General features: G+C 37.1%; 1 protein-coding gene across 2 annotated transcripts; it reads left to right on the top strand.

Moving 5' to 3' along the window:
- Positions 1 to 1944: 1944 nt before the first annotated feature.
- LOC107782783 (cytochrome P450 71AU50) lies at positions 1945 to 11894 on the top strand. 2 transcript variants are annotated; one of them, XM_016603720.2, is made up of 3 exons: positions 1945 to 2374; positions 6553 to 11079; positions 11185 to 11894. In XM_016603720.2, exons 2-3 carry the CDS (start codon positions 10207 to 10209, stop codon positions 11794 to 11796), a joined length of 1485 nt encoding a protein of 494 aa, XP_016459206.1. In that variant the 5' UTR covers positions 1945 to 2374; positions 6553 to 10206; the 3' UTR covers positions 11797 to 11894. The 2 variants fall into 2 exon arrangements, with proteins under 2 accessions (XP_016459206.1, XP_075081151.1); XM_075225050.1 differs by having other exon boundaries at positions 2631 to 11079.
- Positions 11895 to 27817: the final 15923 nt, after the last annotated feature.

The raw sequence follows: 27817 nt of genomic DNA, 5'->3' as shown, positions 1-27817 counted from the left end.
AAACCATCTGCAAGGAAAGGTAAGCACCAGGCAGGTTTGACCTTAAATTTTTAGGACCCTCCTGGAAAATGGGACCTAGTTTAAAAATCAAAACAATCATGAGTAGCAAAATCTAGCATAAATGTACCCCAAGGAATATAAGTTGGTTTCAAAGTTTGCATGTTTGAGATAAGATTTAATTAGGAGTTTTCAGGACCCTCCTGAATAATGAGACTTAGTTTTAAGATTTCCATTAGATAACAAGATGTAGCGGAAGTAATACCTTTACAAGACATAATTTAGACTAAAAATTGTCATTTAAATAGGAGTTGTCAGGACCCCTCCTGGATAACGAGATCTAGCTTTCAAATTCTTGATAATGTTTGGTAACATGATTCAGTTTAACACTCACAGATGTGCTCAACTACCAAACTGGGGCAGAAAATTTTCTTTGTTTTGTCTATTTTTGTTGAAAGCAGGCACCCACTTGGAGAACATGGAGAAGCAATTCCAGTTCAGCAATCAGGCACCCACCTGGAGAGCACGGGAATACAATTCAAGTTCAGCAGTTAGGAGCCCACCTGGAGAGCATGGGAATACAATTCAAGTTCGGCAGTCAGGTGCCCACCTGGAGAGCACGGAAATACGGTTCAAGTTCAGCAGTGAGGCGCCCACCTAGAGAGCACGGGAATACAGTTCAAGTTCAGCAATCAGGAGCCCACCTGGAGAGCACGGGAATACAGTTCAAGTTCAGCAATCAGGCGCCCACCTGGAGAGCACGGGAATACAGTTCAAGTTCAGCAATCAGGCGCCCACCTGGAGAGCACGGGAATACAGTTCAAGTTTTGGCAATCAGGCGTCCACCTAGATAAAAGGAAAGCATCTTAGATTATAATTCGAGTTTAGCAATCAGGCGTCCACCTGAAGAAAAGAGAAAGTGTCTCAGATCACAATTCAAGTCGGCAATAAAGGGATTTCATCTAGAAAATACAAGTCAACAAGGCAACATTAATTACAAGATCAAGTTTGAAGATATAGATATGATTATTGTAATGCATAGATCATAGTTCAGTCTAGCTTCTTTTATTTTGTCATGGTGTAATAAGGAAGTCAGTAAGTAGTAGCACCTGCAGCTAGCAAACGTCAAGGTTCAAATCCAAAGTCTGCATAAAGAATCATTCAAGACTCAAGATCAAGCTTCAGAAGACTTATAGATAGGAATCTTGTAACTTGTAGTTGACAGGCTTAGCTAGTCTTTTCATCTTTTGATTTTTTGATGTAATAAAAGGACCGCAGACCGGAATCTCGGCGGAACGGCACCTCGACTGGTTCTCCACCTCGGCATACTCCATCATCTCACTCACCTCTGAACTACACGTGGCCTGATTCCTTTATAGCCAAGGATATGTAGGCAGCTCAGATACAGGGCTCGGTCATATTCCCCTTTCTTTTAGTTTTAGTCTCTCCAAATAAGGGTCGGGTCAAAAAATCTGTCTAGTCGTTCTTTATCTGAAAATACTTCGTATTTTCAGTCAAAGAGGGGCAGCTGTAAACATGTGATTTTTGACCCTCCCCAAGATTTTTTATATTTTAGAACGTAAATATTTAATTTAGGCCTAATATAGCTATTTCAACTAATTTTTACTCTTTTACTTTATTTTATTACAAGAAAATAAAAATTACAAAAAAATAGTTTCATTAATATTTTGTAGTCATTTTTAATCTTGGAAAATACCAAAAAATAGTTTTGTGTTAACGGTCAGCCTTATTTTAATAGTTATTTTACTTAAGTAGGATTAATTAATAAATGAGATCGTATTTTTAATCTCGTTCGCGGGGAAAGAATAAAACTCGGGCTCGAACTACCCATTTTTAGGCCTAATTTTGAACCTAGCCCATAATTCCTAGGCTCATACCCCCTAACCTAAAAAATTCTATAAAACAATTAGACCCTAGACCTAACAAAGAGACCTGACACACAGAAAAAGGAGATGGGCATCAGCTTCTTCAAGAAGAACAAAGCAGCAGTCGCATCTCTACACCTCCATGCTGTCACGAAAAACCCAGTGACACCTCTCCCTTCTCTATATAATCATTTTCTTCTTAAGAGCAAGCAAACCTTTCAATCCTTCCCAGAAAATCTTTCTTCATTAACTTATGATTTGTTTCGTCTCCTAAAATTTGCAATAGAGAAAACTCATAAAGATTCCAAATCGGAGCTCCGGTGACCTTTCGATTTTGACCCTCTTAAATAGTGTGTTTCTTCGAAAATAGAACTTTGAACGAGTATTCTGGTCTAAGTGGAGAGGGTCGATTTGTTATTGGCACGGGGTTTTGTTCATGATCCGTCGTGTTTGTATCCCCGTTAGCTTCTTTGGCCGCTACTCAATTAAAGGTCTATTCTTCACTTTATTTCTTCTTATATTTTCAGGTTTCATAATTGTTTTGGTGTTTGAACGGAACATTTGTTTGGCATGTATTGATAAAATAGGAATATACATGTCTTAGGCCTAATATTTGCAAGCTTCAGTTACTATTCACTCTTTCGATTCCATTTCACTTAGTGGGTTTTATTTCTTAACTTTCTTTTTCCTTAGTTAGAGATTCCTAGTAATTTTTCATATGAAGTTGAATTTTAATTTGGATGGCAGTGGTTCGTGAGCTTGAGTGATTTCGAAAAGGAAGTAACAGTACGTAATTGATTTGAGAAGAGAACATAATTACTTAACTTAGAGTTGGTGTGAGTTAAAATAAGCTGAGTTTTCTCCGTGGATATTTTTGAAAGAGGCTGCTGCTTTTGGACGTTGCCTGAAACGAACACCATCTTTGAAAGTTGTAGAGAAAATCAAAGATTATCAATAAAATGAAGTGGGTGTTGGTTAATTTATTAAAAGAAGCTGTTTTGACACTTTGAATATTAGTTTGTAGAAAGTCTTGTAATTTTGGCGTGAACATTGAAATGACAGTTATGTAAGAAATGGTCAAAGGAAAATAGGAGAACTACTAGTTGTGTATTGTTTTCTTTTCCTACGCGTTTTTATGTTGGTTTATTTGTTTATCCTTTGGATGACTTTGACGCTACTGGTATCTTATTTGCCTATGTGAATAAATTAATTAAAACCTTGATCTTGCTCTTGTCCTTTTTTTTTTAGTTTTCTGTTGTTTCCTTTGGTTACTTATAAGTGCGTAGAATTTTAAACTGAAAAATAATATTCCAAAGTTGCTATATTTTTCTTGTCAGTAGTACTTCATGATATAGTCAATATGTATTAGCATGTCTTTATCCTAGAGAAAAGGTGAATATACTATGGACTTGAAAAGCACTAATAATTCTTAACATAGGAAAATAACTCAAATGCGCTAGTTGCTTTAGGCACGATTAATAAACCATAGTGATTATGGGTACGGTTCCCATGATGTAGTTACGATGCCTAATTCCAAAATTCGGGGGTGCATTTCATGTGACCCGATAATAACAACTTCGAATAATAAAACAATTTGGAATAATTCGAGGCGTGCCATGCCAAATAAAATCCCGAAACCCATGGCCCTCACTCAATTAATTTTAATCCTTAGAAATCGAGGCGTGCCATTTAGTTGAATTTCCATGGCCCTCCCAAACTTGAAAATGCGCAGTTATTTTAGGCGCGCTATTTAATAATTTATCTTCCTAAACTCGGGTGCGCATTTATGTGACCCAAATCCAAATCTCGACAATGTTATATAAAATGTGTTGCGGATTGCGGGTGCATTTATGTGACACGGTTCAAGACATATTTTAAATGACGTTGCAATCTTCCTAAAAATGAATAAGAGCGGTTAATAAGTTAAAATGGCACCATAGGCTAAAACATGTATTAAAATCAGATAATATGCCAATTATAACAGTTGAGCGACCGTGCTAGAACCACGGAACTCGGGAATGCCTAACACCTTCTCCCGAGTTAACAGAATTCCTTACCCGAATTTCTATGTTTGCGGAATGTAATACAGAGTCAATCTTTTCCTCGATTCGGGATTTGAACCGGTGACTTGGGACACCATAAATTATCCCAAGTGGCGACTCTAAACTTAAATAAATAAATAAATCTTGTTTTGATTGTCACTTAAATTGGAAAAAACTCCCTTATACCCTTACGGGGGTGTAGTAAAACGGAGGTGTGACACCTACTCCAACTTCCGAAAATCTAATCCGACCCCGATATCAAAATTTTCATTGCCGGCCAAAATCGCCAAAATTCTAACTTTCGCCAATTCAAGCCTAATTCTACCACGGACCTCCAAATAATATTCCGGACACGCTCCTAAGTCCAAAATTACCTAACGAAGCTAACAGAACCATCAAAATTTAAATCCAAGGTCGTTTACACATAAGTCAACATCCGGTCAACTTTTTCAACTTAAGCTTTCAATTAAGAGACTATCTGTCTCAATTCACTCTAACACCACTCCGGATCCTAACCAACTAATCCGGTATATCATAATATAGTTGTAGAACACAAAAAAATAGGAAATAGGGGAACGGGACTATAACTCTCGAAACGACCGATTGAATCATTACAAAGATTGGGTTTATGTCAAGATTCAACCGTACAGGCAGCTTACCATGTCTCAGCATCACTTTAACAAGCTTTCTGCCAAGTACTATGGTCCATATATGGTGGAGTAGAAGGTAGGTTCAGTGGCATACAAGCTAGTCCTTCCAACTGAGCTTATGTTGCACCCCACATTTCATGTCTCTTTGCTCAAGGCTTGCTATGAAGTACCAACTCAGATTTCTCACCCTCTAGTACTTAACCTTGCCAGTCTATATTGCCCTCAGCTAAAAGTGGTGCTCGATAGGAGAATGATACAGAAAGGTGGTAAGGTTGTTGCTCAACTTTTAATTCAATGGGATTAGATGTCAGAAGATCGAGCAACATGAGAGGATGCCAAAATTATCAGATTGAGGTTTCCAAACTTCCTTCCTTGAGGATAAGGAAGATGTTAACAAGGGGGAATTGCTACCAGTTTGGCTTGGGATGAGAAGTGGATCCTTTTTATTATTCACAATTGCTTAGCCCATATGATAATACTAGTATATGTTACTCCCTCCATTTCATATTAAATGAGGTACTTTCCTTTTTAGTCTGTTCCAAAATAAATGACACATTTCTAAATTTGGAAATAATTCAACTTTAAACTCTTTCATTTTACCCATTTACCCTTAATGAGAAGCTTTTATAGCCACACAAATGTCATGGCCCCACAAACTTTTTACCCCTTAAGCTTTTAAGACCACAAGTTTCAAAAATCTTCTTTTTTCTTAAACTCTGTACCGAGTCAAACTACCTCATTTAAAATGAAACGAAGGGAGTATTATATTTACATATTCAACACTTTATTTCCTTTTATTTCTAGTTTTGCCTAAGAGTTAGTTATGCCAGCTCAGCCACTATCACGTGGACTGAGCTGTGGAATTCCAATCCCACCATATAGCTTGTAGCCCAGCTCAAGAGCACCTATTGTGAAGTGAATGCACTCTGTTATTTTCCTTTCTCTCTCTTATTTTCTCTTAATTCCCTCTTAGGGTATCATTTGCGAAGGTTCAATTGAGTGCTCACACTCAATATTCAGGAGTAAAAGCTACAAAACTTTGTACGGCTCGCTATGTTTCTATATGGGAGCACTAAGCCCCCAAAACTGCATTACTTACCTAAGACCCTTTAACAAATTTCTACCTTATTCACAAGTTCAAAAATTTTATTTTATGTATAAGGTTTCACTAACATGAGGCGTAAGTTAGGAAATCTTATCGGGAACATATCTCATATCCGCTGGACTTGAGAAGTCACATCTTTTCTTGGAACTTATCATAATGGGTCTCATCTGAGTAGTAGGTGTCCAAGTTGGAGGGTGGTGCAGCCACAGTTATGTCTGTAAACGCTGATTGAGTGAAAGAAGCATTTTCCTTAGTATGATTGCAATGGGGCAATCTTTTATGATATGGCTCGACTATTTCTCTCAGTAATATGCTAATCAATCAAATAATTCAATAAAGCAGATTTCCAAAATTTATAATGTATATTTTTCTGTATATAGAAAATGTTTACTGATGGGACTTTTAATTTTTTTTTCATATCGCAAAATTAAATACCTAACTTTTAAAATTTTAAAAATAATAATGTTGCTTTAGAAGTCATGAGACTTTTAAAAATAGTTGCCTTCATATCCAAAGTCACTTATTTGATTAAACTTTTGATTGTTAATCTTCGTATGTAGGTTCAGATGATCTACATTGATCATTCACAAAAACTAGCTTGTAGTTTATTCATTCATGTATAATTATTTATTCAACTGAAAAGGCCTAAAAATGCCACTTCTTACAGAAATGATCTATCTATGCAATCTGTTAAAAGGTCTCTATTTCCATGCCTTTATCGTTATACTTTTGGCCTATTTATGCCACTTATTGCCAAACAGTCCCACTTTTTTGCTTTTAAATAATTAAAATTAATTTTTCGACCCCACATTTCATGTGTCATTATATTACTGGTTCTTCTTTACCCGACCTTACATTTCTTTTTACCCCAGTTATGTTTAATAAACCATGCCACCACATCTAGGAGGAGCTAATGCAGTCAATTTCTGAATACTCTACTGCCCTGCATCCCAGAAATATGAAACTGGAACTTTGCCAGGTTTGCCACCACCAGCTCTATGGTTAGCTGGTGGAGATTGTTCTCTATCATTAGGCACACCTCTCCACCAAATTTCAGACAATTCCACTGTGGGGATCACCGTCTCCGACGAGCTGCAGATCTCCGGTATAACAGAAATGACCGACCATGGAGTTTCAGGTATTCATTTGGGGAAAACTCGATACTAATCTGCTAGCCCTGATGAGGAGAACCTGTTTGCACCTCCAATTTCACATGGGTATCAACCACCAGCTTCAATTTTGGAATCAAAGATCACTGGCAGTGCGAACACACCAGGTGTTCGACAAAATGGTACTTTCATTTCTGGGCCAAATTGTGGCCAGCTAACCATTGGAATTTCTTCTACAACACCTAAGGAGCAGGCTTGCAAAGTTTCAGACCAATCCAACAAGGGAATTGATCACCACGATCAGATAAACACCCTAGAAATGCACCAGTTGGCCGAAGATGATGTTCCGGCGATCCAAAATGGCCAAGGCCAATGCCAAATTGTTTATTATGCTGAGGAGATTGATTATGTTCAATCAGACTACCATAACAATAAATCAATCGACGCATCAATGCAAAAAATGACTTCACCAGACTTAACTGTTTCAGAACTGAAGTGAAGGAATTAGGGGTTGGGTTAAAACATAACCAGGGTTAAAAGAAATGTATGTCCAGGTAAAGAACAACCAATAATATAAAACACATGGAAATATAGTGACAAAAAATTAATTCTAATTATTTAAAAACAAAAAAGTGGAACCGCTTGGCATTAAATGGCATAAATAGGGCAAAAGTATAACGTTAGTGGATGGAAATAGCGACCTTTTAAAGGATGGCATAAATAGGCCATTTCTGTAAGTTAGTGGCATTTTTAGGCCTTTTCCGCTTATTCAAAGCTTTATTTTATAAAAAAAAATTAGGCCAAACTCATAAGCGGCCCATTTAAGTTGGCTCCGCTTTTCATTTTGACACCTCTAGTCAAACTTTTTCCTTTTTGACACTCCAACCCTTTACCTCATGTGTCTTCTAAACACAAAACACTGACCTGTCACATTGAGTGAGCCTCGTCACCCAGGTCACGCGTGAGGCCTCTAGGAGGGGTAAAATCACTACCCTTTTCACGGTATTAAATTTTACCGTTGGAGTCCCATTTATACCTCACTTTCCCCTACCCTTTCTCCGTTATGAGATGTAAAAAAAATCCCTAATTCTCAAAAGCTCCATCGCCATGAATATTTAAAGGTTGCTTTCTTTTCTGCAATTTGTCGAAGCTTTAGTCGAAATTAATAGGAAAGCGAACTGTATTGCCCTAATTTGTTAGTTGCTTCTTCTTCTTCCCTGATTTTTAACTCGAACTCCATAGCCCCAATTTGTTAGTTGCTTCTTCTTCTTCTTTCCTGATTTTTAACTCGAACTCCATAGCCATGTCGGAAAGAGCAGAGGGTTCTCAACACAAATTGACTGGAACTGATTGCAAACTCACTGCAATAACAGCTGAAATTCTGAAATTTAACAACACAAATTTAAGAACAGAACATTGGTGATATGTAAAGCAAACAATGACGGTCTACTGTAAGAATCGATCCAAACAAAAACTGAACAAAATGAAATACAAATGAAATTTCAAACAAAATTTGGATTATCTGGCCTTCAAACGAACGAACAAAGACTGAGAATCCATGGTTTCATCTCCTAGGGCTTGGGATTTTGGTTTAGCGGGGTGAGAGAGACGATGTGTGCTTTTGGGAAATTAAGTGGGTGTGGGTTATTTTACTTATTAAGTGGGTGGGTTATTTTCACGGGTGCGGGTTATTTTAATGGGGCAGGTTATTTACATGGTACGGGATCATATTTTCTGATAGGGAGTTACGTGGATAATTAATCCAAGTGGCAGAAAATAATTTGCTAAGTTTACATGTGGGCATCAGTTATGAACACGCGCCTGAGTTATAAGCACATGTCAGTGTTTTGTGTTTAAATGGCACATGAGGTCAGGGGTTAAAGTGTCAGAATGGAAAAGGTCCGAGTAAAAATGCCAAAATGAAAAGCGGAACCAACTTAAAGGTGCCGCTTATGAGTTTAGCCAAAAAAATTATGTTCATATGTTGCATAACTCGGTGTACACGTGATACAACATGCCGAGAAACTAATTTATAGAAAAAATATGTTGGAGAGGTGACTATGTATTCTCCCTATGTTAAATGCACGAGTCCAGTAGATTACATACTAAAAGTGCATTTCTCTTATCTGAATTATTCAAAGAGGTACCAGCAACACCTGTCTAACTATGGGGCCAATTAGAATGTTCAATTCCCTGTCCAAGATGGAAAAAACTATCATAGCAGCATTCATCTCTGGATTCTGGTATGCATTTAGGACAAGAAAAAGAGAAGTACAGAAGTGACCAATAATTGAATTTGACTCCAAATTGAATGTGAAATTAGTGGACCTTATATCATGAAATGCATGTAGGTAGATTAACCCTCTAATCAAGAAAATCCACTGATCTCACAACGCCTTTCTTTGACTGGAAAGTGGGAGACTAAGTGGGCATTTCGACTTAAAAATTGTGAAATTTCGGGAAAAAATTACACCCTTCATTTCATATTAAATGAGGTAGTTTGACTCGGCACGGAGTTTAAGAAAAAAGAAGAAGACTTTTGAAACTTGTAGTCTTAAAAGTTTAAGGGGTAAAAAGTTTTTGGGGCCGTGATATTTGTGTGGCTATAAAAGCTTCTCATTAAGGGGTAAATGAGTAAAATAAAAGAGTTTAAAGTTGAATTATTTCTAAATTTAGAAATATGTCATTTGTTTTTAAACAGACTAAAAATGAAAGTACCTCATTTAATATGAAACGGAGGAAGTATTTTTTTATAAGTGAAAATGATATATGAAAATTAGAGGTGTGTTTGGATATGAATACAATTTTGAGCTGTTTTTGAATTTTTGTAAGTGATTTGAAATGAAATTCTGAAAAATATTTTTTTGGCGTTTTCCAAATTTCTGAAAAATTCAAAATTCAACATCAAGTGAAATTTGAAATTTTCATGGCAAAAAACTGACTCCAAAAAAAATTAAAAATTTTCCGAAAAAAATTAAATTTTTTAACGGTCAAACGGGCCCTTAGAATTAAAAATCAACCAATGAGTCCATCAAAGAATGCAAGGAAATTTCCAAGTCAATCAGTCACTATGGTGGAATTAGTCCTTTATTCTAAGTCAAAAGAAATTGCTACTGCAGGTTGTGACTTCTTTTTATCTTGTTTCACTCATGGCCGCATATTCAAATGAAATTTCATTTCACTACTGATTCAAAGGTCAAGTCAGTAGTTAATGAGAAGCTTCATATTGGTGGATTGGTTGCGTTCAACCTTTTCTTTCCCTTTTTTATTTGCCCTTTTCAATTTTGTCAGCTATATAAAATCAGATTTCTTGATCCTTTTCATAAGAAATATAAAGGAGAAAAATAATAATAGCATATCTTCGTTATCATCATGCAGTAGAGCTCTTAGAATTAAGGTAACAAAGTCCTAAGAGCCATGGATTTGACATGGGCAACACTTATAGTTGCTCTATTTGTATATGTCTTATATGAGCTGCTAAACATCAAGAAGAGAAAAAGGTTTCCTCCAGGTCCAAAAGGGCTTCCCATTTTAGGACATCTTCATTTGTTAGGTAAAAATCCACACCAAGATTTACAAAAACTAGCCAACAAACATGGTCCGATTATGTATATGCGATTGGGATTAGTACCTACAATTGTTGCCTCGTCTGCTGATGCAGCCGAGAAAGTCCTCAAGACATATGATCACATCTTTGCTAGTAGGCCTCACCACGAGGCATCTCAGTATATGGCTTATGGCCAGAAGAATTTGATTTTTGCAAAGTACGGACCATATTGGCGTAATATGCGCAAATTGTGCACCGTGCACCTTTTGAGTAGTCATAAGATCAATTCGTTTCAGTCCATGAGAAAGCAACAAGTTCAACTTCTGATTGATTCACTTAAAAGGGAAGCTCATGATCACGTTGCTGTTGATCTTAGTGCAAAGATTACGTCCTTGAATGCCAACTTGACTTGCTTAATGGTATTTGGAAAGAAGTATATGGATGCGGACTTGGATAAAAGGGGATTCAAAGCTGTAGTTCAAGATGTTGTGCATTTAGCAGCAACACCAAATCTTGGAGATTTTTTCCCCTTTCTTGGTGTTATTGATCTCCAGGGACTCACTCGCAAGCTCAAAGATCTTTCAAAGGTGTTTGATGAGTTTCTTGAGAAGATTATTGATGATCATGTTCAGTCTCATGACGATAAACAAACCAAGGACTTTGTCGACACCATGATGGAGATTATGCAATCAGGAGAAGCAGAGTTTCAATTTGATTGTCGAAATATAAAAGCTATCCTCTTGGTATGTACTACTATCCCATTTTATCAATACTAATATAAGCTCAAGAAATCACAAATTTTAAGATTATTGCTTATTTCATTAATTATTTCCCTCTTTTCAATACAGGACATGCTTATGGCTGCAATTGACACTTCAGCAACATCAGTAGAATGGATATTGACAGAGCTTCTTAGACACCCTCATGTGATGAAGAAACTCCAAAAAGAGTTGGAAGAACTTGTAGGAATTGAAAAGATGGTAGAAGAATCAGACTTGGAGAATTTGAAGTACTTAGATATGGTTGTAAAAGAGGGCCTGAGGCTGCATTCCATAGTGCCAATAATGCATCATGAGGCCATGGAAGATTGTGTAGTCGATGGCTTTCACATACAAAAGGGATCCCGAATCATGATAAATTGTTATGCAGTTCAGAGGGATCCAAATGTTTGGCCTGAGCCTGAGAAGTTTTTCCCAGAGAGATTTGTTGGGAGCAACGTAGATACTCGTGGACGTGATTTTCAACTTTTACCATTTGGCTCTGGTAGAAGAAGCTGCCCTGGAATGCAGTTGGGGATTACCATTGTTAGCCTTGTGGTTGCACAATTGGTGCATTGCTTTGATTGGGAGATTCCAAATGGTATGCAGCCTCTTGATTTAGACATTGATGAGCAGTTTGGGTTAGTAACATGCAAGGAAAAGCCTTTGATGGCTATTCCTACTTATAGACTAAAGGAATGATGCAAATACATTGCAGATGTAAGAGAACTAGTTTCTCTAAACTTTACATTTTATTTTCCTTAGCTACTGATAATATTACACAAGCGATCTACTCCAAAGTTTTGTGATTGTTGTATATTTTCCCCGCTATTCTACAAATCTATATTGACAATAAATCTATGCCTAACTAGATGGGAATTCGCCAGTAATCTCATTATGCACACAATTATTATTGGCCTTTTCTTTTCTTGTTTCCCTTTTTACTATGTGTAGTGACGTCCAATTCTACTCTCGCAATGAAAGTAGTACGGTAGCAGCAATAATAAATACAAAGGTTGGGGTCGAATAAATACAAAGGTTGTGTATCCAAACGAGTGCAAGCTTGATGTTTCCTATTGTAACTCCAAACAATAAATTAAAGTTGATTGCAATTATTTCTAAAGTTATAGTTAAAACTGCCAAATTACTTACAAAGGAATTAAAGCGAACACGAAGCATGCAACCGAAAATGGTTTGTTTTTTACAAAGAGAACTGGGGCTATAACCTCAAAATGGCATAATTAGTTCACGTGTATACTTAGCTTGCCTAAATATTTTGATTAGTGATTATGGTCCTTTGTTAGCTACCCACTAGAATTTTTCAATTCAAGCTTATCCCTAGAAAGTCTTTTCAAACCCGAATGAATGCTTTAAAAGCCAATTGGTAGTGACCCAAGTAGGAGTCTTCCTTTTCATAGTTTGATTTCATTAATCAAGCTTTATTAATTTCTTAATATGCTGAAATCCTTGCCGCTTGTTAACTACTCAATCAAATTTCCACTAATCCAAGAAAGAAATAGAAAATAAAGGGCCCAATCTAGTGTTTGCACTCGCTAAATAAACGTTAAGCATAAAAATAAGTAGAAAATCACAACCCAAGTAGTAATAAGCAAGTTAAACAAATATGCGTTGACATTGATGCTATTGTTGGGAATAAACCCCTCGCCAAACTAATATTCACGGTAATAAAAGTGGAATAATAATGTAGCACCGAGATACGGTAATTAACAAGAATAAAAGAGTAACAACGACACCAAGATTTTTACGTGGAAAACCCTTTTAATAAGGGAAAAAACCACGGTCCCGAGAGGAGCAACTGATATCACTATAGTAAGGAATTTTACACTTTGTAGGTCGGAGATAAATACTCCAAAGACCACTACAACACTCAAAAGAAATAACCCTCTTTTGATATTCCCACCTCACTACAATATCGCTCACTCTCTATTTTCCTCACAGACTATTTTCTTATACCTTGTCTGTGAAACCTCACTCTTTCTTTCTCTCTTTGTTGGTATGTAGAAATGAGAGTTGAAGCTTTCCTTTTATAGCCAAAGCTTCACCCTCTAAAGTCTACAATATTTGACAATTTACACACACTTTTCACAATTCAACAAAGTTGGCTACCAAACCAAAGAAATTCAACAAGGTTGGCTACCAAACCAAACTAATTCAACAAGGTTGGCTACCTAACCAAACCAAGTCAACAAGGTTGATTACCAAACCAAAGAAACTTTTATTAGGCACATGCCTAGTACTTCTTCAATGAGATGGACATCATCAATCTCCCCCTCCAGTCTCATTCATCCAGAGGAGGTAGCACTGTCTTCTAGTTTGAGTGCATGCCGACAAGTTCTTTGCATAGCTCGAACTTGTTCCTTGGTACCACCTTGGTCAGCATATCTGCGGGATTCTCACTTGTAGAAATCTTCAAGACTTTTAGAGATTCATTATCTACCATTTCTCGAATCCAATGATATCTCACATCAATTTATTTGGTCCTTGCATGGTACATAGAGTTCTTGCTAAGGTCTATTGCACTTTGACTGTCACAATAGACGACATACTCCTTCTGATGCAATCCAAGCTCTTGAAGGAACCGTTTGAGCCATACCATCTCCTTGCCAGTTTCTGTAGCGGCAATGTACTCTGCTTCAGTTGTTGAAAGTGCAACACACTTCTGCAACTTAGACTGCCATGATATAGCTCCCCCTGAAAATGTAAACAAATATCCAGTAGTAGATTTTCTGTTGTCAATGTCACCTGCCATATCAACATCTGTATAGCCTCTCAAGATTGGATCAAATCCTCCAAAGCACAAACAATCTCCCGTGGTACCTCTCAGGTACCTGAGTATCCACTTGGCTGCTTCCCAATGTTCCTTTCCAGGATTTTCAAGAAACCTGCTGACAACACCAACTGCGTGAGCAATATCAGGTCTAGTACAAACCATTGCATACATCAAGCTTCCGACTGCTGAAGAATAAGGAACTTTAGCCATGTTCCCTTTCTCCTCCACTGTTGTAGGACACATCTTCTTACTCAACTTTAGATGACTAGCAAGAGGTGTGTTGACTGGCTTAGCATTCTTCATGTTGAAGCGTTCTAGTACACGTTCAATGTACTTCTCCTGAGATAGCCACAACTTTCTACTTTTTCTCTCTCGAACTATCTTCATCCCTAAAATTTGTTGTGCTGGGCCCAAGTCCTTCATATCAAATGACTTGGACAGATCTCTTTTCAACTTTGCTATCAACCCCTTGTCTTTTCCTACAATTAACATGTCATCCACATACAACAACAATATAATAAAGTTATTCTCAGAAAATCTTTTGAAGTATACACATGGATCAGAATAGGTCTTTAGGTATGTTTGACTTTTCATGAATGAGTCAAACTTCATGTACCACTGCCTTGGTGCCTGCTTCAATCCATAAAGACTCTTATTCAATTTGCACACCATGTGTTTCTTTCCAGCTACTTCAAATCCTTCTGGCTGCTCCATATAAATCTCCTCTTCCAAATCTCCATGAAGAAATGCAGTTTTCACACCCAACTGCTCCACTTCAAGATCTAGGCTAGCTGCTAAGCTCAAAATTGTTCGAATAGAAGTCATTTTGACAACAGGTGAGAAAATTTCGTCAAAATCAATACCTTTCTTTTGTTCGAAGCCTTTAACCACCAATCGAGCTTTGTATCTGACCAGCTTGCCATTTCCATCTTTCTTGAGTTTAAAGACCCATTTGCATTTGAGTGGTCTTTTACCCTTTGGAAGTTCAACTAGCTTGTATGTGCCATTTTTCCATAGAGATTCCATCTCTTCTTGCATAGCTTTCATCCACTGGTTCTTTTCTGGATGGGACAACACCTCCTTAAGACTTTTTGGCTCCCCCTCATTACTGATGAGGACATACTCTGTGGAAGGGTACCTGCATGACTCTACCCTTGGCCTCTCCGATCTCCTCAGAGGTTGAGGTTGTTCTTCTCCCTAAGTGGGGTGCTCCACTTCCTCGACACCTTCATCAAGTTGCTCCCCCTGCTCAATAACCTCACCAGGCTTCTCCCCCTGCTCGGCAACCTCGTCGGTCGTATTTTCTGCACTTGTCGGATTGTTAGAAGTAGAAGGAATAGTAACAAAGTTAGGAATTATACCATTCTTCGCCTTTTCTAACATATCAGCAGCAGTTCCAACTTCACTTTCTCGGAAGACTGCATCTCTGCTTCTGATGACCTTCTTCTTTACAGGATCCCACAGTCTGTACCCGAACTCTTCATCTCCATATCCGATAAATATGCAGGGAACAGATTTATCATCCAGCTTTGTTCTCTGCTCTTTTGGTACATGTGCAAAAGCTCTGCAACCGAACACCTTCAGATGCGAGTAGGACACCTCCTTGTTGGTCCAAACTCTCTCTGGGATTTCAAACGCCAACGGAACTGATGGACTCCTATTGATCAGGTAACAGGCTGTCTGAACTGCTTCACCCCAGAATGACTTAGGCAGTTTAGCCATTCTGAGCATGCTTCTCACCTTCTCCACAATGGTGCGGTTCATCCTCTTGGCTACGCCATTGTGCTGTGGGGTTCCAGGAACTGTCTTTTCATGTCTGATACCATGACTTGAACAATACTCTTCAAATTCCCTTGAAGTGTACTCACCTCCATTGTCACTTCGGAGGCGCTTTAGCTTTCGACCCGTCTCCCTTTCTACTAGAGCATGAAACTTCTGGAAAACTTGAAACACCTGATCTTTGGTTTTCAAAATATAAACCCATAATTTTCGTGAAGCATCATCAATAAAAGTAACAAAATATTTGTTACCGCCCATTGATTCAATTTCCATTGGGCCGCAAATATCAGAATATGCTAAATCAAGTATATTCAATTTTCTTTCAGACGATGTCTGAAATGAGACTCTATGCTGCTTACCAATAAACAGTAGTCACAAGGTTTTACCGTTGTACCTTTGGCATAAGAAATGAGTGATTTCTTGGCAAGAATCTGCAATCCCTTCTCGCTCATATGACCCATTCTTTTGTGCCACAAATCTACAGAAATCTCATCTTGTGCCGCGTTCAATTCACCTTGGCATATTTCTGCATTTGTTCTGTACAACGTGCCACGAGCAACTCCCTTTGCAATCACCAATGATCCCTTAGTGAGTCTCCACTTTTGATTTGCAAAATAACTCTCGTATCCATCTCGGTCTAAAGCAATTCCCGAGATCAAGTTCATTCGCAAATCAGGTACATGCCGCACATCCTTTAGAACCAATGTGCATCCGACATTTATCTTGATACAAATGTCACCAATCCCCGCAATCTTTGAGTAACTTGTGTTACCCATTCTCACTGTGCCGAAATCACCTGCTACATATCTGCAAAAAAGATCTCTTACCGGTGTGGCATGGTAAGATGCAGCTGTGTCAACCACCCATTCCGACTCTGGACCTGACAGGTGCATGCATTCCTCTTCCTCATTTATAAAGAGGACAACATTATCATTGTTTTGCACCATGGCGGTTATGTTGTCGTCATTCTTCTGGCCACTGGTTTCACCTTTGCCCTTCCTTGGATTTGGGCAATCTCTTTTGAAGTGACCTGGTTGATCACAGTTGTAGCGATTTCTGACTCTTGATTTGGATCGGTTCTTTGACTTCCCACGAGCTCCAGATCTACCATAGTTGTTCGAACTCCTTTGATAACTCCTTCCTCTACCTTCTGTGATGAGAGCCTGTCCTTGATTTTCAGGCTTCTTTCTCATCTTCTCATTGGGTAGAAGAGCCGATATGACATCTTTCAACTCAATAGTAGTCTTACCGTGCAGGATGGTTGTTGCCAAATTATCGTACGAAGATGGCAACGAGTTCAATAGCAAGATGGCTTTATCTTCTTCCTCGATTTTCACTCCGAGGTTGGCAAGCTGTGTGATTAGACCGTTAAACACATTTAAATGTGACAAAAAATTCGTACCTTCACTCATGTGTAGGGCGTATAACTGCTTCTTTAGGTACAATTTATTTGTCAGCGTTTTGGACATGTATAGGCTTTCCAACCTTGTCCAAATTCCACGTGCAGTGTCTTCATCAATGATGTTATTTACCACATCATCTGATAAGTGCAACCTGATTGCACTAGAAGCTCTTTCATCCAAGTCAGCCCAATCCTCAGCTTTCATGGTATCAGCCTTTTTGGAATCAACATCTAAAACCTTGTGTAATCCTTGTTGGATGAGCAGATCTCTCATCCTTCTTTGCCATGTTGAGAAACCATTATCTCCGTTGAATTTTGCTACCTCGTACTTTACTCCGGACATTTATTTTTCACCGAGTATAGTACTACCGATAGTGAATAGTATTTCAGTGAACGAGCAGAACCTGTGCTTTGATACCAGTTGTTGGGAATAAACCCCTTGCCAAAATAATATTCACGGTAATAAAAGTGGAATAATAATGTAGCACCGAGATACGGTAATTAACAAGTATAAAAGAGTAACAACGACACCAAGATTTTTACATGGAAAACCCTTTTAATAAAGAAAAAAATTACGGCCCCGAGAGGAGCAACTGATATCACTATAGTAAGAAATTTTACACTTTGTAGGTCGGAGATAAATACTCCAAATACCACTACAACACTCAAAAGAAATAACCCTCTTTTGATATTCCCACCTCACTACAATATCGCTCACTCTCTATTTTCCTCACAGACTATTTTCTTATACCTTGTCTGTGAAACCTCACTCTTTCTTTCTCTCTTTGTTGGTGTGTAGAAATGAGAGTTGAAGCTCTCCTTTTATAGCCAAAGCTTCACCCTCTAAAGTCTACAATATTTGACAATTTACACACACTTTTCACAATTCAACAAAGTTGGCTACCAAACCAAAGAAATTCAACAAGGTTGGCTACCAAACCAAACTAATTCAACAAGGTTGACTACCTAACCAAACCAAGTCAACAAGGTTGATTACCAAACCAAAGAAACTTTTATTAGGCACATGCCTAATACTTCCTCAATGAGATGGACATTATCAGCTATAAGAGTTTACAACCCCAACTAAAGCTAGCTATTCATGCTAAAAATAGAAACTACAAATTGAAACACTAAAAGCTGAAAATTCAAACACTATCTTGAAGATCCTCCAATCCTTCCCAAAATAGCTAAAAGCTATGGGGGATTTATCAAATAAATGAAAGATAGCCCAATATAGCTAGCTCATTTCAGTTTCTTCAATTTTGCGTGTTTTCATGAATTGTTTCTTGCAGATTCTCAACGCGTATAGAACCTTGAAACCCATCAGCAAAGATGCACTTTAGTGACCATGCTACGCCATACCAGTATCTTGAGATCGTTAGCGACAAGAAAATTTCCTACTTTGAAAGTTCATCCTCTGGTGAGAGGCGCCATCCCGACTGCTAGAAAATCGCTCGACACACCCCTTGATCTTGCAAAATGGTCTATAAAGGAGACGAATAATGTGTTAGACAACTTCTCAGGCAAATCCACCAGCATAAGTAGTTCCAATTTTCCAGAATTTGAGTAATGGAGATTGCTGCCCAGGACCTAACTTAGCCACAAATTGAAGCTTTGTGCGTTAGCACCGATAATTCGCATGTCAAACTAGAATAGTTGTGTTGTTGGCGATACTTGCATATGCTGCATTGATGCATCATGTCATTAGTGTCAATGTAGTCCATCATGCCGAATTGAAATGCCGCATTATTTATTAAAATCGATACTCCTGAATTTAAACTACATGCAGTTCGCATCGTGTGCTCCATCTTCATTTTTTTCTTGCAGGTTGATGACTGAGTGCTAGGTGTAAAACGGCTTCGATGTACACATGACTCGCGTGGAATTACTTGGTGCCTTCCTTTTATAGTTTGTTAAGAGGATCAAGTCATTACGTAGTTCAGAAAAAAAAATTAGGCGGTTTATACTCGTGCAACAAGGAGTAATGTGCAGTTTAAACTCATGCATACAGTTTAAGCTTGTGCATCAAGGAGCTTTGCAAGAAGATTTTACTTGAATTTGAGAAGCTTTACAACTTGCAGACTTGCTCGAATTTGAAGAGCTTTGCAACTTGAAGATTTTTTTTCCTAATTTGAGGCGCTTTAAAACTTGAAGACTTGCTCGATTTGAAAAGCTTTTCAACCTGAAAATTTATCTCAAATCTGAAGAGTTTTGCAACTTGAAGGTTTAGCTCGAACTTGAGGAGCTTTGTGCTATGCAATTTAGGTTCGTGTGTCAATGAACGTCGTAACTTGCAGTTTAGGATCGTGTGTTGAGGAGTATCATAAATTGCAGTTTATGCTCGTGCGTTAAGGAGCATCATAACTTGCAGTTTAAGATCATGCGTTAAGGAGCATCATAACTTGCAGTATAAGCTCATGCGTTAAGGGGCGTGGTAACATGCATGGACTCCTCAATTTCAGATTCAAATGAAGACTTGCCCCATTCTTGGATTCGTCTACTTCTGCTTCATCGTAAGGCTCAATGACAGGCGATTGTTAGTTCTCACTTGTAGCCATACTCAAGTCCATATCATGAGCACAAGTTTCTAGCTCTTCAAATGTATTGGGCTTTATGCCTTGCAATATATAACAAAGACACTAATGCATCTTTGCATCTTGTTGATGAAACCAATAACTGGCTCATGCTTTTGTTGACGAACTTTTGTAAGTTCAATCATGATTACCATGCATCTTGTGTTATAGAAACAATTGAGAAACGTTTGCTCCAAATGCTCCCAACTATAGATGGAACTAAGTTCGAGATCTATGTACCAATCGAACGAGTTCCCTTTAAGAGATCGAACAAATTGTTTGACAAGGTAATCGTTGTACGTACTCGCATTATTGCAAGTTTCAACAAAATGCGCTACATGTTTCGGATTTCCACTACCGTCTAATTGCTACAACTTAGGAGGTTGATAACTAGCATGAATTTTCAAGTTATCAATTCTTTACATATACGACTTTGCATATATGAGAGAATAATTTTCTTGTGGCTTTGATTTATCTTTGATAGCCTCGATGATGAAGTCCTTCAGTTGCTCAACTGGAATGAAACCTTCGACGGAGACTTGAATCTCCTTGATCATTGTTGCTTGGTTTGGAGAGGACTGTCTTTTCTTTTGTGACTCATGAAACTTCTAAGGTGCTTGTGCGGACTTTACTTCTTCAATGATCTTTACTTTATTTGTCAATTTGAAAAGTTTAGCATCTTGATCTTACATATGCTTTGATAAGCCTTCAACTGCTTTCGTCAAATTTGCAAGTTGTTCTTCTATGCTTGAAGCTTCATGAGCATGATATTTAGACATGTTATGCGGAGTAGATCCAATGCTTAAGACATCAGCATTGGCTGCATGAGGGGTTTTTTGGACTCAGATAAACTATGTTTAGGAAGAACCTCCTCAATCCTTTTAGGGACATTGTTTGACCTGCAATGACTTTCTTTTCGCAGACTGAGTCTAGCCAAAGTTCTTTCGACCATATCAGCAATGTTATTTCCTTCTTCTATCATGGAAGAAGAAGATTTTACTTCTTTTGGAGAAGATGTTGTAGAAACATAAGATGACTTGGACGGCACATGAAGCACTTGTTGTCGTAGCATTTCGACTTTACTCCTTTTGATTTAGCCAATAATCTCCAAGGCAACATTCAGTCCACTTTTGGATTAAGTCTCCTCTGTAGTATCGCATCTGGAGTAGATCTTCATTGCGGTCATCTTAGAGTTCTTGAACTTTGAAGAGAAGAGATGAGAGGTAAAGATTGTCCCACTGGGCGTGCCAGAATTTGTAACAACTAAAATTTTGTTCCTGAAAATAATAATCAAGACAAGAAATATAGCGACAAATAAAAGTATTTGTATTTCAATAATTTATACGAGTTACAATCTCTGAACAATCTTAAGTTAAAAGATGTAATCCTCTGATTCTTCTTCTCATGACCGTCAATTCGAGAGCTTCGCTTGTTCTTGAATTGATGGACCACTTGTTGTTGGGATTTGACCATGAATGTGGAGTTAGGCTTTGATCACAAACGTGGAGGATGGAAAACTTATGGCTCACTCCTTGGAGACAACAACTTCTTACGTAGAAGACTTGCGAATCACCACTGGAGAGGAGAGCTTCTCTATGTATTTTTTTTGGCCTTATGGAGACCTCTATTTATAGTTGTAGGGAAAGGAACTTGTGATAAATACATATCTTTTTCCTCCAATTTGATTGCATATTTGAGTCATTAAATCTATCATTAAAGCTATGCGATAAGCTTGCATATAAATGGTAGAACCATGTCATTTGGATATTTGGTGACATTTGATTGGTCCTTACATTTGACTCGGTATGCTACATCATTTATGCGCGTGGCATGATTTTAATGGTCCTCGATTTGACTTGGCATGCCATGTCATTTGACATATGGCACGAACCTTGGGCTAATAAAGTGGGCTTATCTCTTGAAGGCCAACTCAATGGACTAGCACAAAATAAAGTTGGACTTATGATTTAGATCCATTTCTTGGACTTGAATAATTTAACTTGATTTAGTCCAACATTTTTTTTTGTATTTTGGAATTACGACCAAATTATATATGGTCAAAATTGAATAAAATTTGAATGTCTACATGGTCCACTTGAGATAATTCCACCACTCCAAGTTCATTTATTATTGATTATTTATGAATGTTTTAAGGTATTTATGGTGTTGGTTGGAAGGTTGTAATGAATGAACCCTATGTTCCACAATTACTAGAGGTTGTTGGATGCTGATGCAAGATGATGAATGGTTAATGGGTGCTAGAAATTATATACTTTTATTATTCTAATGATAAGCATAAGAGGTTAAAAGTATAAAATGAGACGGGTGGACCTAGTTTCACTACAAGAAATCAGCCTTATTGTGGCGACCAAAGTTGCTACAAAATCCCTAATAGTCGCCGCTAAAGGGTATTAGTGACGACTTTGGTGTTTCCATAAGCACAACTATAATGTTATTTGTGGCGACTTTTAAAGTCGCCGCTAAAACATATTTTGCGCCGACATAGTTTGCCACAAAAGGTTAAAAAAAGGCTACAAAAAATGATTCCACAAGAATAAATATTAGTGGAGTCGCCACTGCATAATCACCTTTACCGGCGACTTATATCGCCACAAAAAATATTATGTTCCACGGCAAGGTTATGTCGCCACAAAAAATTAAACCATGAAAGACATAATGTTTTTCTGTTGCAACTAAAGTTGCTGCAAAAGAAATAAACCAATAGTGGTAACTTTCATATCGCAACAATTACTAATTTTTTGTGACAAAATTAAGTCGCCACTAAAACTTATTTTCTCAGCGACCAAAATTAAATACATTTCCAGTAGTAATCTAATTCTCTAAAGATTAATACAGGGACATTCATATGACTACCAACATTACAAGCAACTAATATTTAACAAACATCAAAAGAATTTCTCAAGCCAAATATTATAAATATTTTCATTATACAAAGTCAATTACATATGTACTACACGGTACTTCATTGTACATTGTAATTGTACGCATATACATATACCAAAAAGACAAAATACTAAGTGTCTTGTAACTGCTCCTTGGTTGACATTTTTCTTGAACGATACCACTGTTTAAGTGCCTTGTCCCTGCTAGACTAAAACAATATATATAAGGAACATAATGAGATTTGTTATATCCAAAAACATGCATAGATAAGTAAAATACAAGCTTTCATGTGCTTATAATATCCAAAAACATGCATAGATGAATCACAGGTTTACATTACAGTTCAGTGAGTTTTGATATATTTGCTTAATTTATTTATACATATTCTGACATTTATTTATAAAGTTTAACTTGAAATCATAGATTATGTTCAACACACAAAAGCCGTATCTAAATCGAATTTCTAATCACTCTCATAACTATGGGAAGACCCTTCCTCATTAAAATAAACTTGACTCTCCCTATAGATAGATTGTGTACACTTGGGTAGAGGACAAAAATAAGCTTAAGTTCGACCCCCTAATATCATAAGTGGAATTATGTTGTAAGCAGCATTGCCAACATACTCAGACTCAAGCCATGAAACAGTTCCATTTCAGCATATGTGATGGGCGGTAGACCGGATTTCACACCTTGAATTGAAACACTCAAACAAATGCTTGAAACAAAAGACATTATATACAAGCCATAGGATACATTAATAGGTTATTAATACAAGTAAATAACCAAATAATAAACATGAAGATGTAGTAAAACATGGGATTTTTCTACTTAAGTTATATAAGAGGGAATATTTGATCATCCAAAATGAAGTATTCAAATTTTTTTGATAGTTACTACCATAATCTCATTCATTTCCTCTAGAAAAGAAATCTAAATTCATTATAGCCTTTGGCGAGACATGAATGACATTATTTGTTCTACTCTGCTCCTTTGACTATTCAAAGTCATTCAGAGTTTTGTTATATTTGAGAGACATATAAGTTTTCTTTTTCAGTAAGAAAAAAGAAGTGGGCATGAACACAAGATTGAGATTTTGATGTGCAATTCCTTTAGGCACTTATAAAAGAGAGCAGAAGGCACAATAAAAAAATTCTCCATTTTTTTGGTAAAATCATTTTAGAATCAGTTATAAATCAGTAAGTAAAGTAAAGCAAATCTTTTTGTTCTATCATTTTCAAAATGCAATATGCATTACAACTGATGGACAATGCTCTCCTTTTTTATGAAATTACTTTCTAGACTATGGCATATTCATATTTATGGTTTAGCTTTTGAGAAAACTCATCTTTTGGCAGATTCAGGGAGGTTCTAAACTTGGAACAAACATGTAGAGAAAATAGAGAAGCATCTACTCTGCTCAAGATGAATTCATCTCTAGCTACAATAACCTAGCTGCTACTGCCTTTCAACAACTTCTAAATTTTCTGTTAATTAAATCAATTTATTAACAAATGATATGCTGGGTCTTTCCAAGAACACTTTAATGATATTGAGAAAGGCTCACTTTAATACAAGGGCACCAGTACAGATGATATGCTGAATCTTTCCAGGAACAAGCATAGATTTAAACTTAGCAGGAAGACCAGCAGCCCTATGCGGGATGTGAAGATCGCCAAATGCTAATACCAGCACCATCTTCCTCTAAACCCGATCAACTACTCAAAAATTAAATATACGATCGACAATCTGAGATACCAAGACATCCCGTCAAGGTTGCACACTGAATTTTCTTTAAGAATTTTCCATTTTGTCTAGCAATAATTTGTTTAAGTATTAATCACAGCCTTAAATATCTTACGCTCCTTTTCTGTAGGAGACAAGCAGTCACCTGGGAAATTCTAGAAGACAATTTGACTCGGGGTATTCAGACAAGCAGTCACAAAAATACATTATTCAAACAAGAAGGAAGCAGTCTATTACAGATTTACTTATACGAATTTTGTAAATTAAAAAATTCAAATAAACTGAAGGAAAAACAATCACACTCAAATCTTCCAAGCAAATTGCAATCATGACAAGTTGTAGTGGAAGAAGAGCTAACGTTGTCTAAGGGAAAAAGAGTGCAACGTGTGCTTTAAGATCCAAAGCTTCGTGCCGATCCTTGTCGATAGCCTGCAAGTGATAGTCGAAAAAATAGAAAGAATTGGAATGGGGTCGTACCTTCATTCAAATGATGAGGTCAAAATTCGACCTCGACCTCTGACAAGATGATTGAGGCCCTTTTTATATAGTAGAGGAATCCTATTTATGGTATAGTTCTAATCACAGAAGTAAATTCCATCATGGGCTAAATAACCGGTCCTGACTTGATATGCGCCGAGATCTCTGCCACGATCCTTGCCCGATCACGAATATCTCGGCTTTATGTTATTTGATCTGGCAGGCTTCCTTCGATCTTGTTCGATTCCTTTCTCATTTCGGTCTCGACCACGGCTGACCTCGATCTTGATCGGCCATTGATCCACGAGCTTACCAACCCATATTCGTACCATGACCCGATATAACCGAGGACGAGCCTAGATCTTCCATCCCGATTTCGGTCAGTCATACAAAAGTAGGCAAACCCGATTTTGACCGTATACAACTATATACTTTATATAAGTAAATTTATGAGTTCTCAAACTAAGTTATGAACAACACGAGTTTATGAAATTGCTATACATGCTATGTCTCAAACGAGTTAAATGAAAAGTTTAAGCACCTATATCATGTTTCAGTGTGATGAATGGAATTTTGGGCTATTACTGCCATTATAAACATTACTATCAGTTTCTAATTGTTTTTTCTTTATTAGAAAGGAAAGGAATATTTCTCTCTCGGTGCAAGATATATAGCTTAACCAGCACCACTATGAGGAAGAGAGCCAGACCACGCTTGAAAAGTGTTGCCAAAGTTGTTTATAGATATACTTTATAAATATGGCCTTTTATTAGAGTCTTCGGCCACGGTTTGAAGGCCACCCTTAAAAAGTGTATTCTTAGAATATAAATACACAAATTATCTCGAAACGCTTATGAATTATAATGTAGCTTTTTTGAAGAGTTATTTTATTGTTATACTAATTGTAATTTTTTATAAGCGTAGTTTAAAATTTTGTTTATATAAAAGTTTCCTCAAAATTTTCCCCCAAATATTACAATTAATGAAAATTTTTTCCCCAACACAAGACAATGAAATCATCGTCCAAAGAATACTAGTGGATTTTCTCCAATTCTTTTCTCTCCTCTGCCGCTTCACCTTCATTGCCTCCCTTGACCTAATTCATTGCTTGCCATTCATTGCTCCATGTGTTCCAGATTACTCTCACCCATAGCAAATCTCCATCCCTTTCTCTATTGATAAGTATCTCTTTTGCTCAAAACGTTTCTGTTTTTTCCAATTTTTTGTTTTGTTCTTATACTTTAAGATTCAATATTTCTAGTTTCTTGCTAATGGGGATGAAAAATAATCTTCTGTTGTGTACAATATCTGAGTATCTTGGTACAATCTTTATTTTATACTCAAAGTTTTGAACTTTTTCTAGTTTTAGATTCTTGGGCTAAAAAGAAGCACTTTTATTTTGTTTAATTTTTGGGTATCAAATTTTTTAATTTTTTACTAATTTCAGATTCTTGGGCTGAAAAAGTAATATTTTTGTATAGTCTTCGATCTTATACATAAAGCTTCAATTTGTGTAGCTTCTTATCGATGTGGTTGATAGAAGTTAATTATTTTTGTTTGTACAGTCTTTATTTTATACTAAAAGTGTGGCAGGGCCTGAGGGAAGTCATAGCAGGGGCTGGTTGTAAGTTGGGTGGAAAGGTCCAGTATGTGTGTTGGACGGCAAAGGGAATTTGAGATCTATATCTGATGAAAACTTTAGATGACTATACATGGTTTATTACAAGTCAATATTGCTACTAATGTCTGTACTCATTTGCTCAAGATCTTAAAACTAGAGTTGTTGATGTCGCCCAAGTTCACACCTTAAATTGGGGTTGTGAAGCGGACAATTCAATTATAATTACCTAACTAGGAATCGGGATCGATTCCTCAGGGAGCATAGATGGGATTATATATATACTTGGACTAAGCGTATAATGTATCAAAAATGCACTTCCACATACTTTGTTGTTTTTGTCTACTTCTAAATTAAGCTATTGCTTGCAAATATAAAACTAGAGAATGATATTTTTTGTGTTGTTTTTCAAGCTGTAAAAGATCTAGGGCTGTGACTTCCAGCCAGGTGGTTGCCTAACGGATTGTGGGCTTTATAGCGAGTTTCGTTGGTTGAGGCGCAATTACCCACTCAATGCCTCTCGGTAATAAAGTGGTTTTGCCCAATTTGGCTTTCTCAAGCCCAAATGGGTAATTTACAAAAAAGTTGATAGATGCTCAAGTCGGGTTTTACTATCTCAAGATTCAACTCTCTAATTGGGACTATCAATTTCTTGAAATCACCTCAATTTCTTGTTAGCCAAGTTTTCCTAGACTCAATCTCTCCTTCTCAGGTATAGACTTAGTCAAATAGGCTTGAATCATTGTTTGCAACTATTAACTCTACAATTAAAGCAAGAACTAGGATAAATATCATACACCCAACATTAAACAAGCCCTAAATTAAACACCCATAGGCACCCATACTAGGGTTGGGTCACAGCCCTAGCTAGAAATTTAGCTACTCATAGATAAAAATGAAGAAATTAAAGAAGAAAAGAAGATTAAACTCATATTAAATGATAAAGAGATAAAAATCCAATGTAAATTAGATAAGCTATTGTAAAATTTCCCAAACCAGTAAATAGAAACGGCTCTCTACTTTCTGAAGTTCAAACTTAACCTAATTTTGACAAAACAGACTATTTATACACAACTGAAAATTTTGGACAAAATTGCCCTTTCGGAGATTCTGCGGCCGCACAGTTCTGAATTGCGGCCACACTTCTTCAGCTTAGCGGACCGCACAGTTCTGTGTGCGGTCACACTCATGATTTCTGTGGCCACACAATTATAGTACGGTCCGCACTTCTTGATGGACTTCAAGTTCGAATTCTCTGATCTTCCTCTTTTGCAGCCGCACATTGCAAAGTAGCACTGTCAAAATTCCTTTTTTTAGCAAATCCACTAGGCAAGGTGCCTAGGGCTAGTTTTTACATATATAAATAAATAACAAAATGTTGTCTGGAGGTCTTACAAGATGAAAGTAATAAACTTTAACTATTACATAATTCC

The sequence above is a fragment of the Nicotiana tabacum genome, chromosome 11 (assembly GCF_000715075.1).
Source record: "Nicotiana tabacum cultivar K326 chromosome 11, ASM71507v2, whole genome shotgun sequence".
Lineage (NCBI taxonomy): Eukaryota > Viridiplantae > Streptophyta > Magnoliopsida > Solanales > Solanaceae > Nicotiana > Nicotiana tabacum.
This window is presented reverse-complemented; position numbering and strand designations above follow the sequence as displayed.